Source organism: Pithys albifrons, chromosome 11 (assembly GCF_047495875.1).
Source record: "Pithys albifrons albifrons isolate INPA30051 chromosome 11, PitAlb_v1, whole genome shotgun sequence".
NCBI lineage: Eukaryota > Metazoa > Chordata > Aves > Passeriformes > Thamnophilidae > Pithys > Pithys albifrons.
Window position 1 is genome coordinate 16,579,109 of NC_092468.1, and position 16,735 is coordinate 16,595,843.

At 56.6% G+C, this 16,735-nt stretch overlaps 1 protein-coding gene across 5 annotated transcripts; it reads left to right on the forward strand.

Annotated features, from left to right (window-relative positions):
* The first annotated feature begins 1,345 nt into the window (after window positions 1-1,345).
* On the forward strand, window positions 1,346-16,422 carry MUC4 (mucin 4, cell surface associated). Of its 5 annotated transcripts, XM_071566702.1 has the most exons (30): window positions 1,346-1,499; window positions 1,866-2,069; window positions 2,165-5,940; window positions 6,037-6,130; window positions 6,448-6,587; window positions 6,803-6,967; window positions 7,049-7,204; window positions 7,337-7,467; window positions 7,700-7,788; window positions 8,127-8,303; window positions 8,406-8,549; window positions 8,656-8,775; window positions 8,985-9,190; window positions 9,901-9,979; window positions 10,193-10,363; window positions 10,460-10,654; window positions 10,861-11,097; window positions 11,413-11,547; window positions 11,644-11,822; window positions 11,931-12,090; window positions 12,187-12,285; window positions 12,852-13,034; window positions 13,117-13,190; window positions 13,506-13,570; window positions 13,860-14,059; window positions 14,278-14,446; window positions 14,532-14,705; window positions 15,527-15,564; window positions 15,645-15,742; window positions 15,968-16,422. In XM_071566702.1, the coding sequence occupies exons 1-30, from the start codon at window positions 1,436-1,438 to the stop codon at window positions 16,022-16,024; spliced, it is 7,779 nt and encodes a 2,592-aa protein (XP_071422803.1). In that variant the 5' UTR covers window positions 1,346-1,435; the 3' UTR covers window positions 16,025-16,422. The 5 variants fall into 5 exon arrangements, with proteins under 5 accessions (XP_071422803.1, XP_071422800.1, XP_071422802.1 ...); XM_071566699.1 differs by having other exon boundaries at window positions 2,165-6,130; XM_071566701.1 differs by having other exon boundaries at window positions 2,165-6,130; window positions 10,553-10,654.
* Window positions 16,423-16,735: the final 313 nt, after the last annotated feature.

The window sequence follows — 16,735 nt, forward strand, 5'->3', positions numbered from 1 at the left end:
CGTCGCCCCCACCCACGCGAGGAGTGTTGTGCAACCGGGTGCCACCACCACAGCCGGAGCCTGGAGCTGGTGGGGGAGTGGGGGTGGCTCCCATGGAGTCCCAGCTTAGGTGCCGGTGCTTACCCCCTTCCAAGTCGGTATCAGAGCCCCTTAGCTGGGTTTAATTTGGATCAGGTGAAGGAGGATCTTGGTGCCCAAACCCACCAGATCCGTGGGCAGTGGTGATACCTGCTACCTAGGATGCCTTCCAGAGCTGGTGGCTTCAGAGGAGAGACCCTGCCATACACCGTGAGGAAGGACTGCCCTGGCATTGTCTGGGGATCTCTCCCTGTGGCGGATGGTAGCTGGTACCACATCACCCGTGTTCCCTGTGCACCCACGGCTCCCTCATCTCTGATGCCCTGTCCCTGAGTGCAGGGACAGGCAGTTGTGCTGTGGACCCACAGGTGTGCTGGGACTGCTGTGGACACAGTCACGCGTCGGTGCTTCGGACTCTGTGCTTCTGTTTCCGCATGTGAGGTGCAGCCACCGTGGCATGGCAGCTGTCTGGGATGGCTGTCAGTGAAGCGAGGAAGGCACAACACCATCAGTGACTTAATTCTGCCCCCTTAAGTGATCGTGGAGCTGTGTAAGACCCTCTGAAGAAGCAAACACATTTGCTGCAGTGGTCTCGCTGGGTTCCTTTCCACAGCTGGGTCCATCTGGCCTCTGTCCCGGTGGAAGGTGACCTGCAACCCAGGGCAATGCCTGGCCCCGCCACCCGTGAGGGAACAGCGCCCCCCCCCCACCCCCATCCAATCCGGCTTGCGTGGGCGTTTTCTGCGATGGCACAGATAAAGGCTGACCGCAAGTCCCAGGCAGCAGTGCCGAGGTGGGGGACAGGGCAGGGTCAATTTGCAGGACCCCAAGGCGCCAGCAGGAGCCTGCTCCTTCCTTCTTCCTCCTTGGTGGTGAGCCAATCCCTGCCAGGGGTTATCAGCCATGCAGCTGAGCGTGGAGGGACCTGGCAGAAAACGGGAGGGTGGATGGGGGTACAGAGCCCAGGATTGACTCACCCCCCAGAAGTGGTGGGGACCCCTGTCCCCACCTGCCATCCCAGGGCCTTTGGGCCAAGGGACTTTGAAACCCACTAACTGCTCCCCAGGAGCTGAGGACCCCAACCTTGGGCTGTTAATGGGGACAGCCTGGGAAGGACCTTAAAACCTCCCATGGCAAAACGGATGTCCCCCAGCACGAGTGCGTCCCCAGAAATGGAATGCTGCTACCTCACTGCAGGCTGCAAGGACATAGAGACGTCAGTGCCCCAGGTAGGGCACGTGGTGTCCCAGTCCCCCCCACCCGGGGAGTGCTCACCGGCGGAGCCAGAGTCACCCGTTGAGTCGCTCCCTTGAGACAGGGAGAGCTGCAGCCCTGTCTCTGTCGCCCAGTAAGAACCATGACGTGCCGAGGTCCGTGGCCACTCTGGATCTGGGTGCTGTGGGGGCTCTGGATGCTGTCAGGTGAGTGTCAGGGTCGCTGGCACAGCCACCGAGCTGACCGGGTGTCTGATCCCATCTGGGTGATGGGCTGCAAACAACCCTGCGGCTGCTCCAAGGTCCAGCCCGAGTGCCCGGCCGGGGCTTGCCCTGTCTCTGTCCGTGGGTGCCACAGCCTCGGCACAGTCCCCAGCTGCATCAGGGGAAAGGGGGTGGAATTGTGGATCAAATGGGGACTCCCCTCTAGCCCTTGGGGAAGGTGCCTGTCTGCTGCTGATGTTCGCTGGGCTGTAGGTACTGCTCCCGCAGTCGGGAGGAAGGATGAGGGTGATGGGACCTCTGGCTGTTTTTTTCCTGATCCTGCTCTGCTCTCACCCACCTTTGCACAAGCCGGGGAGATGAAGGAGCAGTCCCTTGTCCCCATGCTGGTCTCGGCAGAGTCGGACAGCATCTCCCATGCAGCTGACAGTACCAGCACCGAGCTGCCTTCAGACCTGGGCATGTGCCAGGCATTCCCCACCACTGCAGCCACACGGCCGGAGCACCCCTCTCCCATCGGCCAGACCATCGCCTCCGCGGGCAGACAGGGCTCAGGTAAGGCTGGCAGGCAGCTGGCCGCGGGCAGGTTCCTGCCTGCTGGGGCCACGGTTGGGTTGATCCAGCTGGCGCTGCCTTGTCTCGCTCCACAGGCATCCTGGTGCCAGAGGTGACAACAAGAGGGCTGGTCCCAGCTGGGAGCAGTGATGAGCAGGAGGGGCCTCCCAGCCCAGCAGCAGTCCTTGGGGGTCCAGTAATGCCGGGCAGCTTCCAGGCAGGGGTAAGGGCTGGGATTTCCTCTCCAGGCACTGCCAGCCACCCAAGCAGCGCTCCTCCAGCTCCCACCACTGCTTGGCTCAAGCAGTTTCCATCCTTCACGCCAATGAGGCATGTGGTGGGTGCTGTCACTGTGGAGGCGATGCGAGAGACAGCATGGACCGCAGTGCCATCACTGCCCCAGAATGAGCACAGCACAGGGACATCACACTCCAGCATCAGCAAGGGCTCTGCTGAGCCACAAGAAACTGCCTTGCTTCTGTCTCAGAAGGTCGTGCTGGGGCTGGATGAGGACATTTCGCTTTCAACCACAGCAGCCAGCATCTCCCAGGACAGAGGCAGCCCCATGAAGATGGCAGCAGCCTCAGCCAACCCTGCTACTGGCCCCCCTAGAATCTCCACCAGCGCAGCCACAGAGGGAGCCAGGATGGCATCCCCACCATCTGAAGATCCTCCAAGTGCATCCTTGGGAAAGGTCACCTTTTCTGCTGCCACCATTGGCAAGGCTACAGAGCTAGGGACACGTGCCTTATCTGACACTGGCCACAGTGCTTCACAGGAACCCCCTGTGCCTCCTGCTCAGCTGCCTCCATCCCTTTTGTCCTACCTCCCTGGTGATGCTGTGCTGGGCACAGGAGAGAAGCTTCCCCCCAGCCACAGCGCAGCTCCCAGCACTGCTGTAGATGGGCTGCCTGGAGCCAATGCTGTCATCCACCTCCAGGCCACCGCACTAGCTCCAGGCACATTGCCTATGGTGACGGATGTCATAGCTGAAGAGCGTATCCCCACTGTATCATTCCTAGCTCCGGAAAGCACCAGTGCTGAGCTGGTGTCCATCAGGAATGAGGACAGCACCAAAACTGCAGCAGATATTGCATTCCTGGAGACCAAGGCCACCCCAGAGGGGCTCAGCATGAGCCTGTCCCCTCATGCAGCTCTCACTGACCCTGATGGTCCCTCTCCAAGACCCTTTCTGCACTCCATGGACTCTGCGTTCCCCCAGACTCTCTCAGCGGGCCCTTGGACCACCACAGCAGAGGTGATTGCAAGCGGAACCCCTCCAACCAGACCCAGCATGGCCATGCCCTTGTCCCTCACAGGTGCCAGTGGAGCAAAGCCAGAGAGGGTCCCTCGAGCTGCTGCAACACCTTCCATCACTGCATATGGCCTTGGGACTGTGCCAGCTGCCCATCCATCCTCCCTTGTTGGGAACACTCCAGTTAGTGAAGCAGGGATGGGAACAGCATCACTGGACAGTGGCAGTGCCACCACTATGCTGGGGGACACTGGAGCTACCCTGTCTGTGCCCGATGCACCCCCCAGCCACAGCCAGCCTGGTCCCACGGTAGGCTCAGCAACCCCAGAAAGTGGTGTCATACCCAGACCTGCACCAACCCCACCGCTCTGGACTGGGGCCCAACATGGGGACGCTTCAAAGACAGAGATGTGGTCACCAAATACTGCACCAGGCACTGGCACAGCTGTACCAGGTAGCCTGGGAGTACTCAAAGCAGTCACTGTCCACATGGCATCACAAGCAGACATATCCCATCTCCTGGAAGGCAATGCCAATGTAGGAATGGCTCTGGGGGTGCCCCCATCCAGCATCCTCCAAGAGATGCCAGCAGTTACGTCCCCACTGTCCCTAGCTACCTCACCACCAGCAATGGGAGCTTCAAGTGACCCCCACCTTGATGGCAGCACTACAGGGAGAGCAATGGGGATGGAGTTTCTGGAGGTGGGAATGGAGGGGAACCCAGATGCCAGTGCAGCTGGGCCAGCTTCCAGACGTGTGACCATCACTGTCAGGCCATCACCAGAGCCACGTGCCCAAGGGAGTGATGCTTCTGAAACAAGGCCCTCAGTGGATCTGACTCTCCTGGCTCCCAAGGGCAGTCGCTTAGCCCCACTGGTCATGACTAATCCCAGCCAAGCACCAACCAAGGCCAGACCCTTCCCCCATACAGCCACTGGTGAGACACCCCCGCCTGTGACACCACCAACCCCAAAAAACGCAGCTGCAGAGGAAGGCCAGGGCACATCCCAGTTGGCAGGAGATGGCAGCACCACACAGGCAGCTCTGGACTCAACCCTGGCTGAAAACACAAGGGTGAGTACCACAACAAGTACCCATCGCAGTGGTGACATGTCTTCAGGGACAGCCCCACTGTCATCACTCCATACCACAGCCAGCATTGCTACTTGGCGACCTGCTGCACCACTCCACAGATACCACACTGCTGAGCCCACCTCAGACATGGGCATGAACTTGGACACGGCTTCTTCCATGGTGAGGAACGAGGCTGCAAGGCTGCCCCTGGAGTTGCCCACTCCTATGGCTGGGGTGACTGAACCAGCTGCCAGCAATGCCTCCCCATCAACACGCTCTGCCCCAGACAGCAAAAGCCCTTTGGCAATGGCCATCATGGGCTTGGTGTCACCCACAGCTACAGAACTCGCTATACCACCTTCTCCCGGCCTTGCTCACAGCACTGCTGAGCCAGATGTCAGTGTGTCCACTGCTGTCCCCAGGAGCACCCATCTAATGATGGTGTCACCCTCTGACACTCCCAGCATCACTGTCACAGGTCCAGCAGCGGGAGCAGGTGATGTCATTATGGATGGGGTCACAACACCCACCTCTGCTGTTCTCAGCAGTGCCTCTGCTCCACACAGCCCCCATGTCACCTTGAGTCTGCCTCCTGAGGCCACTGACAGCATGCACAACCCAGTCCTGAGGACTTTCAATCCAGTCACTGGGGATGAGCCCACAGTTGGGGTCACCTCGCTGTCTGTTGGCCCACGGGAGACTACAGTTGCATCTTGGTCAGGTGCCGAAGGTACCACTGCTCGTGAAGACACCACTCCATCTGAGAAAGGCAACAAAGGTGCAGCACCCTCAGCCAGCACCAGCACCACCCATGTCCCTGACTCAAACACCGCTGGCTCAAGCCTGGCCACCACACTGGCCACAAGCATATTCCCCAGCAACACTGTCCCACCAGCCACCTCAGTGGGCTGGGAGACCTTTGAGGTGACCAAAGCCACCACAACCATGCCGTTTGCCACAGCAAGGGACACCAGCACCAGCAGTGCCCTGTCCCTCACTGTAATACATGAGACAAGTGGAGATGGGCATGTGTTCCCAGCACGTACCCCCTCTCCAGAGACAACTGCTGGGTCCTGGGGCACCCTTGGTCCCAGCGCTGCTGTTGTGGTGCCCAGTTCACCTCTCCCCAGCCTGAACAGCCCACCAGAGGAGACAACAACCACCCCTTCATCCCTACTTGTTGTTGGTACAGCTGGGAAGGCGGCAGCTGTACAGGCTCCCACCGAGCCAATAACAGGCACCACTTCTACATCTGTCAGCAACTACAACATGGGACAAGCAGTGAGCACATCACTTCCTGCCTTCCAGACATCTCCAGGGGCACCTGCCTGGGGAAAGAAAACAGCCATCACTACAGGCAACACCATGGCTATCACTGCAGGGAGCACCTCAGCCACCACTGCAGGGAATACTGTGGCCATCACTGCAGGGAACTCCATGGCTGTCACCACAGGCAGCACCAGAGCCATCAGCACTACACCCATCACTGCAGGCAGCACTGTTGCTATTGCATCCACAGCCCCAGTGACCCCAGCCAAGGAGGTGGGTGGTTTCCCAGCCCCAGGCACCACAGCACTTGTGAGACCACCAGCCACCACCAGCCCTGCCACGTCCTCATCTTCTGCCTTTGGGACACAGACAGGACCTGCCGCAGCACTGAGCACATCTGCCCACACCACGGCCAGCCTCAGAAATCCTGCTCCTGAGCCCCAGCCCACTCACGAGCTTATCAGTAAGTAGATTTTCATTTTCTGAAAGCCAAGAGCAGGAAGGGGTTGTTTGCCAATCAAGCATCATGATGAATGAGAGTATAGCCTGGTCCAGGGTGTCTCTCATCTGCATTGTATGTTGAGCTGCCAGATTCATGGGGAAAGGCAAAATAGGACAACTGAGAGCATTCCAAAAGTGCGTTAAAAACTGGGTTGCAGTCCATCAGAGCACAGGCACATCATCCCAGCAGCAAGCAGATGAGTTTGTCCTAGCTGCAGGATGGATAAAGCAGACACTAATGGTTTTACACCTTTTCCATTATTCTCCTGCCCATGTCAGTGCCAGCAGTCTCACTCTATCCCTTTGGCATCAAAGAAGGGGACCAAGAGTACGTCCGGAGAATGGTGGATTTTAACTCTCCGCTGTTCAAGCCAGAGATTGGATTTCCCTTTGGGAAGTCACTGCGAGACACTCTCTATGTAAGTTCCTCCCTCACTGAGCACATAAGGGATGTGCTGCCTTTTTGGTAAAAAAAACAAAAAACACAGAAATGGAGTAGAAACCAAATTTCATCTGAATGTCTTTTTTATATATAGATATATTTCAAATGGCTGGTTTTTACTCACCTGTGGAGGCTAAAAGCCATCCCAGGAGCTGCCTGGGTTGCCAGCAAATAACAAATTATTTTGGTTAGTTCACAGACAACGGACAGATCATTTTCCCACCCACGGACAACTATGTCCCATCCAACCCCAACCCACCTCCCCGGGGCTTCAGTGGCCGGGAGAGCTTGCCAATGGTGGCTGCCTTTTGGGATGATGCAGATTTCTCCCAGGGCATTGGCACCACCTGGTACCAGGTGAGGACCACCAAAGATGTTCTCCTGGGAAAGCCCAGCTCTTGGCTTGCTCATTCAACCCTCTCTCTTGCCGACCATCAGGAGTACTCCACCCTCAGCTCTACCCGAGATCGCTTTGTCCAGGACGTGGAAGCAAAGATTGAGAAATACCAGAAAATCCCCTATGTAGCAAAATGGACCTTGAAGGTGACATGGGAGAAGGCTCTGGCATATCCATCCCAGAGGGATGACAGTCAGGTGAGCAGTGGGAGACTCAGATGATGGAGGGGACTGTTGGCAGCTGTTTCAGATCTCACCACCTCAGTCTGCACTGCAGAGAGAGCAGGGGAGGCTTTTGGGGTGCTAAGGGGTTGCCTTGCGTTTCTCCAGACGAGCACATACCAGGCAGTCCTCACCACTGACGGGAACTATTCCTTCGCCCTGCTGCTGTACCAGGATGGCGGGATGCGGTGGGACTACACCAAGCTGGCTGCAGGCAACGTGCTGATTGGCTTCTCCAGGTGCTGTGTGTGTGTGACTGGGTTTTGGGATGGCAGAGATCTCTCCCAGCACTGTGTTTGGACCACTGGACATGTTATTCCCACGAGACCCCAGCTCCCACTCCTGGAGCAACCCTGTCCAATTTAAACCCTCTCTTGCACAAACCGCAGCAGTTGCCACCCCAGCTGCCCTGTGGGGAGCAGAGGGGGGTTGTGTTGGAAGTGTGACCCCGAACCTCCTTTCTCCACACAGTGGCAGTGGCTACGCCCAAAACAGTGCACTGACTCAAAAGCCACCATCTGTCAAGTACCGACCAGACCAGCACAGCAGTGCCGGCTCCGGTATGGCACTGGGGGATCCTTGGGGTGGGTGGAGATGGGGGAAGCTGTGTGCTCTGTGCCAGGAGCATGTCCCCAGCACGTATACCTGTGAGGCGGTGGGCCAGCGAAGTCACTGGGCAAAGGCTCACCACGCAGAACAGAGCATGGATGTTCCGTGTCCTGCTATGTCTTGCATGGGTGTCCCATGTCCTGCTGTGGCTGGCCACAGCCACACCGGCTCTAGAGGGAGCCTGGAGACCTTGTGTGAGGTCAGTGGCCAGGGACTGCTGTCTCACGGGATCCCTCAGCACAAGGTGAGACCTCGGCTGAGTGGTGCTGTTCTCTGGTTGCTCCCCTAGATGTGCGTGGACTGTGGATATACAGGCTGGACAGTCGCTCCCGGGTGAACTACAGGCTGTGGTGCCTGGCGTGGCTGGATGCAGAGCCAGCACCAGCCACCTGGAACAGTCAGCTGCCACCATGTCCCTGCTCCCAGCCTCAGGCAGAGCTGGACCCGCGCTACCGCTGGAGCAAAGGTGCCAAGTGTAGCCCCTCCCCCGGCAATCCATGGGGTGGGGGGATGGCAAAGGCTCCCCTCCTGCTGTGGAGACAGCTGTGATCCCCCCACGCTATTTCAGGCCCAGTGAATACCCCCGTGAGGATGCTGCGCACTGCGTCCCCCAGCCCAGCTGGAGCTGGGGTGCGATGTCTGTACCAAGACGGCAGTTTTCTCGAAGGCTGGCAGGAGAGAGCATGGAACCTCCCCATCCACCGCACCACTGGTAAGTGGGCACTGGCATTGCCTCACCCTAAAACACCCCAAGCAGCAAGCACAAGTGCAGCAAGGGTCCCAACAGCCCCCCAGCACTTGGCCACCTTCCTCCACAGACAGGGAGCTGGAGGCATTCAACTGGTGCTGCCGGCGTGTGGGGAAGCCCCAGTTCTGCTCCAGGTTTGCTGAAAAGAGACCAAGGGTCAGCTGTGAGGGATACATTCCACCCACCCCCGGTGAGTTCCCAGGCTCTGCCTCCTCTGTGCCAGGACACTGAGTGGGTGGCACAGCTGCACAGAGACCCCATGCTTCAGCCACGATTTGAGGTATCCTGGTGAGGACTGCTGAGCTAACACAGCCCTGGGGGTGCTCTCCTTCCTGAAATGACACCAGCATTTGCTCTTCTTCCTCTCCCTAAAATGATTCCATCTTCTTTGGTCCCTAGCTGGTGCCTTTGGGGATCCCCACATCACCACCCTGGATGGACACACCTACACCTTCAATGGGCTCGGGGACTTTGTCTTGCTGGTGGCCGATGATGCCCAGACCACCTTCATGCTTCAGGGACGTACAGCACAGACTGGCACAGCCAAGGCCACCAACTTTGTGGCTTTTGCTGCCCAGTACATCATCTCCACCACCACCACAACAGTGAGTAGGAGCAAACTGAGTATGAGTTCAAACTTCTAATAGGAGAGACCTCTCTGGCAGGGTGGGCATCACCTCTGCATTGCCTACAGAGTGATGTGGGTGGGACCCAAGGAGCATCTTCTCCTTTTCCAGCCACCTCCCACAACTCCAGCAAAGTGCTAAGAGTGGGACTAATACTCTCCAGACACAGATCTAACACCACTTGCAAACAGGCTAGTAAGGGCTGGGGAACTCTGCCGGAGCATGGTCTGCTCCACATTCTTCATTGCATACTCTTTGTCCTAACACATGGGCACAGGAAAATGTTCTTCCTCCCTTGGCAGAATTGCTTCCCACATCTGTTTCATTAAGCAGAACATCCTGGTGTCACCACAAACAGCCACTGAGCAGTTTAAGGAGGGGGCTCAGAGCTGGGAGCCCACCAGCACAGCTCTCCACATTGTCATGGTCAGCCAAGCAGCAGTGATGGCCTTGGTGTGCCCCATGCCAGTGGTGACAGGGGGCAGCTGGTTGTCCTCCTCTGTGCAATCATCAAAGCTGCTTTATTGTGCGTCTGCTGGGGTGAAGATAATAACAACATGGGGCCTGGAACTGAGCCTCTCTGTCAGGGCTGGAGGAGGACAGGATTTAACTCATGTGTTCCCAGCATGGGGAGACGGCAAGAAGGGACGAGCAGAGGGGCTGACTGGGACATCCATCATGATTTGCAGGTTGAGTGGACCTTGGAGAGCCAGGGTGACATCCAAGTACTTCTGAACAATGAAACCATCCAGTTTTCCTATTCCCAAGGTGAGATGGATGTGCTGTTAAATGTATGTGGGGGAGACAAGGGATGTCCCAGGCCCCTGGCACCAGCCCTGCCCACACCTCCTGAGCTCCATCAAACGTCTCCTACCTGCACCTGTCTCTGATTTGGGTAGGGTGGATGGGGAGCACTCCCCTCCACAAATTCATGGCTCCCAGCCTTGTGCAGAGTCTCCCTCTGTGCTCCTTCTCTTGCAGACATGGGTGCTGAGGTGTATTACAGCCCTGGTGTCCTGCTAATCAATGCCTCCTCTGTCACGGCTGTCTTCAATGGGACCATCGCTGTCTCCATCTCGGCCACCTCTGGGATCCTCAGCATGGTCTGCAGCCTGCCTGCCTGGTACCGCAACAACACCAAGGGCCTCCTGGGTGAGAACTGCTGGCACTGCTGCAGAGCTGGGGTGCAAGTTCCCTTCCCACCCTAAAGCAGGGTGGTAAATTGGGAGAATGTGCTTTTGAGGGCAGGGACCCCTGGATCTAAACTAAACACTGGCCAGCACTGGACAGGAGGTCAAACCTGGCATGAGGGACTCCATCCTTCTGGTGATGCTCCACCAGGTGTTTGGGACTATGACCCTGCAGATGATTTCCAGATGCCGAATGGTACCAGCATCCCTGTGAACAGCAGCGAGGAGGAGATCTACAGCTATGGGATGACCTGTAAGTCCACACTTAGGATCCATATTGAAGGTGCTCTCCTTCATGCACCTTTTGGCCTTGCTTTGGCTGGAGACATTTAAACACTTGCCTGAACAAAAGTGATTCCAGGAAAACCTTTTGGTCTCCTCACTACTCCATGAAAATGAACCCTAAAATATAAGAAGCCTTAAAAACCCAAGACTGTTCCCATGGTTCCTCTCTTGCAGGGGCAGTTGGTGGCCACAGCCTGTTTGCTCAACCTTTGGACTCACCAGCACTGAACTTCACACCCATTTTCTTGTCTCGGCTGCAGCAAGAGAATGAAAGCCAGTACCAGCTGGCAGTCTCACAGTGTCACAGCAACAAGGAGTGTATCTATGATTCACTGAGCACTGGGAACTTGGCCCTGGGCCTGGCCACCCAGAGCCTTGCAGCCGACTTCCAGCACAGGAAGACAGTACTCAGTAAGTGGAGCAGATCCTCACCCCCAAGCAGGCATGGCTGGAGTAACTGGGCTGTGCCCTGCTCCCTCCCTGGGCTCTCTTGCTCCCTGTGAGACCAGGGAAAAATCACCAAGGTCTTGGAGTTGCTTTGCCCAGCTGGCTCATCTCCAAGCCTGGGAGGTGTCACCATGCTGTGCAACACAAGAGTCTTGTTGTTGGGCAGTCATGAGAGCATCTGCCTGGGGTCCCATCCTCACCAGGAGGGACTCAGAGTCAAGGGATGACATGGCCACAATAGCAAACCACCAGCTGTGTGCTGGGCTGCTCTTTCCTCAGATGCATTCCCTCCTGTCATCGTTGGTGACGCTTCACTCACTGCCTTCAGGACAGAAAAAGTCAGAAAGCAGTACTATGCCATGGGGATGGGTGCACACTTTGTCCCCTACCTCTCACCAGAGCTGAACATATCAGGTAAGGAAGGAAAGATGGGGAAGATGGGATAGGATGGAAGTGGGGCACACCCTTTCCTCTGCCACCTCCTCTAACTCCCATCTCTTCTCCTGACAGAGAATGGCACCCTGATGTGGGAACCCCATGGGATAGTCCCATTCACCATTAACCTGGAGGCTGTCGGATCCAACAACCTCTCTGCACTCCTCCAGCTCCGCTTCACCCTTTGCAAGTGCAGCAAGAGCCAGGAGTGTGACTATAGCAACACTGTCATTCTCAAGGAGTCTTCCCTGCAGGTAGTGTTCCCAAAAGCTCCATGGCTGTCCCCATGCCAGCTGGCTGTCTTCTCTGTCCACCCATTCTTCTTGTGTCCCCTAAGCCAGTGTCACCCATCCTCTTCCCAGCTGGCAGCCTGCAGATGTGAGGGCGGCTACTCAGGTCCCTTCTGCCAAGACCCTCCAGATCCCTGCTCCCAGGGATGCTTCCCTGGTGTGGGCTGTGATGTGGACACTGGCTGCGGCCCCTGCCCTGCTGGTCTGACAGGAGATGGACGGCACTGTTCGGGTGACAAGGGCTCACTGTGGCCACTGGGAATCTGGCGAGCCTGTGGGACCCCAGCCAGTGTGTTTCTCCTGGTATTATGGTGCATTGCCTCAGCAGATATCGACGAGTGTGCGCAGGGGATGGAGTGCCCGGAGAACACCACCTGCACCAACACAGTGGGGAGCTACATCTGCTCCTGCCCAGCCAGTGAGGAGGGTGAGTACACACTCCCTGGCAAGAATGGTCCTCATCCCCATCATCCCTGAGCTCCATGGAAGAGAGTTCCTATTGGACCCAGGTTAGCTGGAAAGGAGAGAAGGGAGAATTGGCTGAGCTCTGTGCCCAAGTCCTTGGTGTCCTTAACAGAAGGAACTGGAGTTCAGCCACCTCTCATGTTCCCAGGCTGTAGGTCTTACTAATCCTCTGAGATGGGAAATTTTTCCCATGCAATTTTTCTTCATGAGAATAAAAAAAGCTCACATGCAGAGGTTGGAGCCTAAAATCAAGCCCTGTTTTCAGATGGCTGTGGTGGGGTTGAGGTGGTGGGTTTTGCTCTCATTCTAATGCAGCAGGCTGGGATTTCACAAGGGTAAACAGTTGCAGCTGGGAGAAGAGAAAGCAGGGCTCTTCATTGAGGATCTGAGTTTACACTGAAAGTCCTGACTCTTAAAACAAAACCAAAACAGATCTTGGAAGAAAAGCCTTACAGAGTGGCTGAGGGTGGCTCAGTGCGCTGGGGCCAGGTTCATGCCCCCAACTGATCTGGGCTCCCTGTTCTGCAGGTGAGAGGCCAGGCTGTAGCTCTTCTTGCAGATCCCACTCCTGCCCCAAGGGCTACTGCAGCAATGGGGGACGCTGCCACCTCCACCCCATCACCTGCACCCCCACCTGTGCCTGCCCCTCAGCTTTCACCGACCAGCGCTGCCTGGTGGCAGGAGGGGATTTTCAGCCGCTGCCTAGCACAGGTGGGTGTCCATGGCTGTACTCCAATATCACTCACCCTGGTCCTGGGATGCCAGAGTCACCACTGTGGCTTTCCCCCCGCAGATCTTCCCCAGAGAAGCATCCAGCTACGTGTTAGGACACTGCAAAATGCCACTGCTGAGGAAATCAACAGCACTGTATGTCACTAGAGGGGACGGGCTCAGGGAGGGGGACACACCAGCACACTGAGCAACATGGCAGTTTGGGATGCCCACGCCTCCATATGCCTCCCTCCCATGGGATCTGTGGGGATCCAACAGATCCAAAAGCCCACAGGGAGGAAGTACCAGCTGCATGATGCCTGCTTTGGCCACGGCTGTTTGCCAGGTTGCCAGTACATGAGCCAAAGACCATAGCAACATTTGGGGCTTAGCCATGGTGCTACATCACCCTTCATCCTCTCCCCATGCTGATTCCATTCTGCCCTCCCCTAATGCCTTCTTTTGCTGCAGGTCTCAGCCATCCTGGGCTCCTTGGAGATAAAGGCTTTCCAGAACAACAGTAACATCACCCAGACGTGAGTCAGCAGTGAATTGGCCCTGTGCCCACCCCAGTGATCTGGCAGAGCAAGGCTGGGCATGGGGCCACAGGGTTTGGTGCACAAAATCTGTTTTCTTCCACCTCAGAGTCTGTTTTTCCAGTGCTGATGTTGGTAAACCCTTGGAGACCCAAGCCATTTGTCACCCTCCGCCTCCTGCCTCATCCCGTTTTACCACTGCCTAAATGGGAATACTGAGGCACAGTGAGGCTCAGTCACTCTGTGATGCAGCAGTGGCTCTGCCAGCAGACTCATCTTTTCCCCGCAGGACAGACAGTGAAGGCTTCACCTTCGTGGTGGTGTCCGAGTTTGCCTACGACAGCCGCAGCACCGTCATCCAGTTCCTGAATGAGAAGCTGACAGTGGCCATCACTAGCGCCTTCAACAGGCGTCGGGGGCGACGGGAGGCGGGCACAGGGCTCCTCTTCCAGCGCCTGTACCAGGACAACATCACTGACCTGGTGAAGCGTGAGTTGCTCCCGGCACTGAGCTATGGAGCACAGGAGGAGCACCCCGCTGTCCCCATTGCCCCCATTACTCTCTGTGCCCCAGCATTTCATTGACACCTGTGGGGGAGGAGGGTGGGCAGCCTCCCCCATCCCAGGCTTGGATCCAGCTCCGGGAGATCTGACAAAGCATCAAGGGGTGATGCTGTGTGGCCTAACCTAGGTGGCTTCCCTCCACAGTGACAGTAGCTGAGCTGAGAGACTATTTCCCCTGTGCTCTGTATGGCTACAAGGGCTACCGGCTCCACTACGTGGAGACCACTGGCTTTGTCTGCATCTCCCCTTGCAAGATGGGTTACTGCCAGCATGGTGGCCGGTGTCAGCACCTGCCAGAGGGGCCCACATGCAGGTAGCTGCAGCACTGGGGTGGATGAGGCCATGCAGCACAGCCACTTCTCCCCACAGCATCACTGCTCCTCCCTCCCCATCCACAGCTGTCTGCCCTTCTCCATCTACTCCCCGGCTGGCGCCCGGTGCGAGTGGCTGGCCATCAGCCTCGCCGCCTTCCTTGGTATCTTGCTGGGAGCCCTGGCTCTGCTCTGCCTCTTGTTTGCCATCGCCTGCCTGGCCCTGCACCTCTGCCGCCAGTACCGCCAGCAGCACAAGGGGTGAGCCATGGGCTGGACCCACACAGAGGTGGGTGCTGGAGGTGCAGCAGGGAAGCAGGTTGGGTGTCAGAAAAACTGATGGAAAATCCACCTTTGGAAAACCCACCTTTGGAAGATCCACCAGTGATGGGACTCATATGCCCTGGGGAAGGGGCTGGGTGACCTTTCAGCATTTTCCAGCCCCTTTCCTAGTCAATTGCTGCTCAGAGGTGCAATAGGTGGTTGAATGTTAGCTTCATTTTTGTCCCCATGTAAGGGAAAGTTTGCATTTCTTCCTCATCCCACCCAGTGCTTGGTTACAGGTGGGCTTTCTATTTAATTTTAATTTGAATACCACCCAAATGATTTCCAGTGCAATTTACATGTGTCTGAAAAGAGTTGGCCTGGAGTAAGGAAACAGTGGTTTCAGGATTGGACCTTGCCCTCCAGCAGAGCAGGGAGTTAACAGAAGAATGGCAAGGTGCAAAACTGAGGTGGAAGCACCAGTATCTTCTTCCCTCCTCCCCAACCCTTGGTCCTGAAGTGGCATCCTCTCTTAGGGAAGCTTAGAGCCCCAAGCCTCCTGCTCTGGTTGGAGCTGTGTCCCCGTGATCCCTGCTCCCTGCTAGCCCTGGAGCCAGGGATCTCTGGGAAGCAACTCTGTTCATTTGTACTTGCAGCTAGGCAAGAAATTGTGTGGACAACAACTGGAGCTTTTCCTCTTCTCATAGCCCCAACTCACCCCCACAGTCCCCTTTGCCATCTGCTCCAGACACCATGATCAGGCAGGGGCTCTCCCAGCACCCCCTCACATGTTGTCCCCTTTCTGTTCCCCCTTCCAGGACCAAAGAGACCTTCTGGAGGACACGACCCTTCTCCTGTGAGTATATCTGCAAAATCCCCCCACCATGGCTCTGCTTCATCCCAGTCTTCACACTCTGCTCATCTTCCTTGCTCCAGCTTTGACAATGGCAGGAGAGCAAGCAGAGCCCACCTACTCCCACTCTCTGGAAAGGCACTGGAAACCACAGCTCCAGGCCATTGACCCCTCAGTCCAGGTCTGCCCAGGGATTATGGTACCCATGGGGCCTTGGGTTGGGGAGCTTTGGGCTGGGGACTGAATCCTGGCCCCATCCCTTGAAGATGCTTATGAGCCATGCCTCATGCTGGAGCATCATGGATGCTTTGGCTGGCATTGGGATCCACACCACTCTCTGAGCTCACTGCAAAGAGCAGAGCCCATGCAGTATTGACAGCATAGTGAAGCCTGTCCTTATTTACAGATAAGGATCCAGAGACCCCACCTCAGGCCCCCAAGCCAGTTCCCCCAGCAGCCCTAGCCTGCCTCTGATCCTGCTCCGTGCCTCCATGCTCAGGAACCAGACTGTGATTGCCACTTCACCACCTGCTCTCAAGGTCTCCACCAACAGCAACACATGGAAGCAGAGGACAGGCAGCTGCCTTTTGGATTCTAGTCTTTGCAGGAGGATCCAGTCTGGAGGAGGAGCTTTTTTGAATGAAAAACTTGAGTTTATATTGGGTGACCAAAGCAACAGGATTTCACCTTTCCCTCAGGATCTGCAGAGACAACCAGGATTGTCCTTGAGTGTGTCTGCACTGCTAGGGTATTTGCTAGTGCAATCTAACCAGACCCTGCAGAGCCTGTGATAGCAGGGTCAGATGGGGCAATACAGTGATTATAACCTGATAGAAACAGAATAAACTAAAAATGATGTCACGCTGCTAAATGGTCTGCACTTCATGGGTCCGTGAGCCAGCCCTGCTTCCTCGTTGCTAAACTTTCAAGTACCTGCTTTCTTCTAGTCCCATTCACAGAACCAAAGGGAAGGTAGATTTTTTTGGTTGCTCCAACTGCTCATTCTCCCTGCAAAGCTGCAAGTCTCCTCTCACTGCTTTCATGGACACTGCTTAGAGTGGCTCAGTCAGGCTCTGGTCCCCACAAACCTCCCCCCAGCCCTTCAACCCTGGTGATGGGAAATGCTGATCCAAGGAGAGTGTATCAGACTCTGTCAGACCCCAGCTCCAGCCCC

Coding starts and splice junctions, on each gene's coding strand:
- MUC4 (XM_071566699.1), top strand. CDS start 1,436: ATGACGTGCCGAGGTCCGTGGCCACTCTGGATCTGGGTGCTGTGGGGG. Junction 1,500..1,865: donor GGGGCTCTGGATGCTGTCAG/GTGAGTGTCAGG, acceptor CCTTTGCACAAG/CCGGGGAGATGAAGGAGCAG. Junction 14,706..15,526: donor TACCGCCAGCAGCACAAGGG/GTGAGCCATGGG, acceptor TCCCCCTTCCAG/GACCAAAGAGACCTTCTGGA.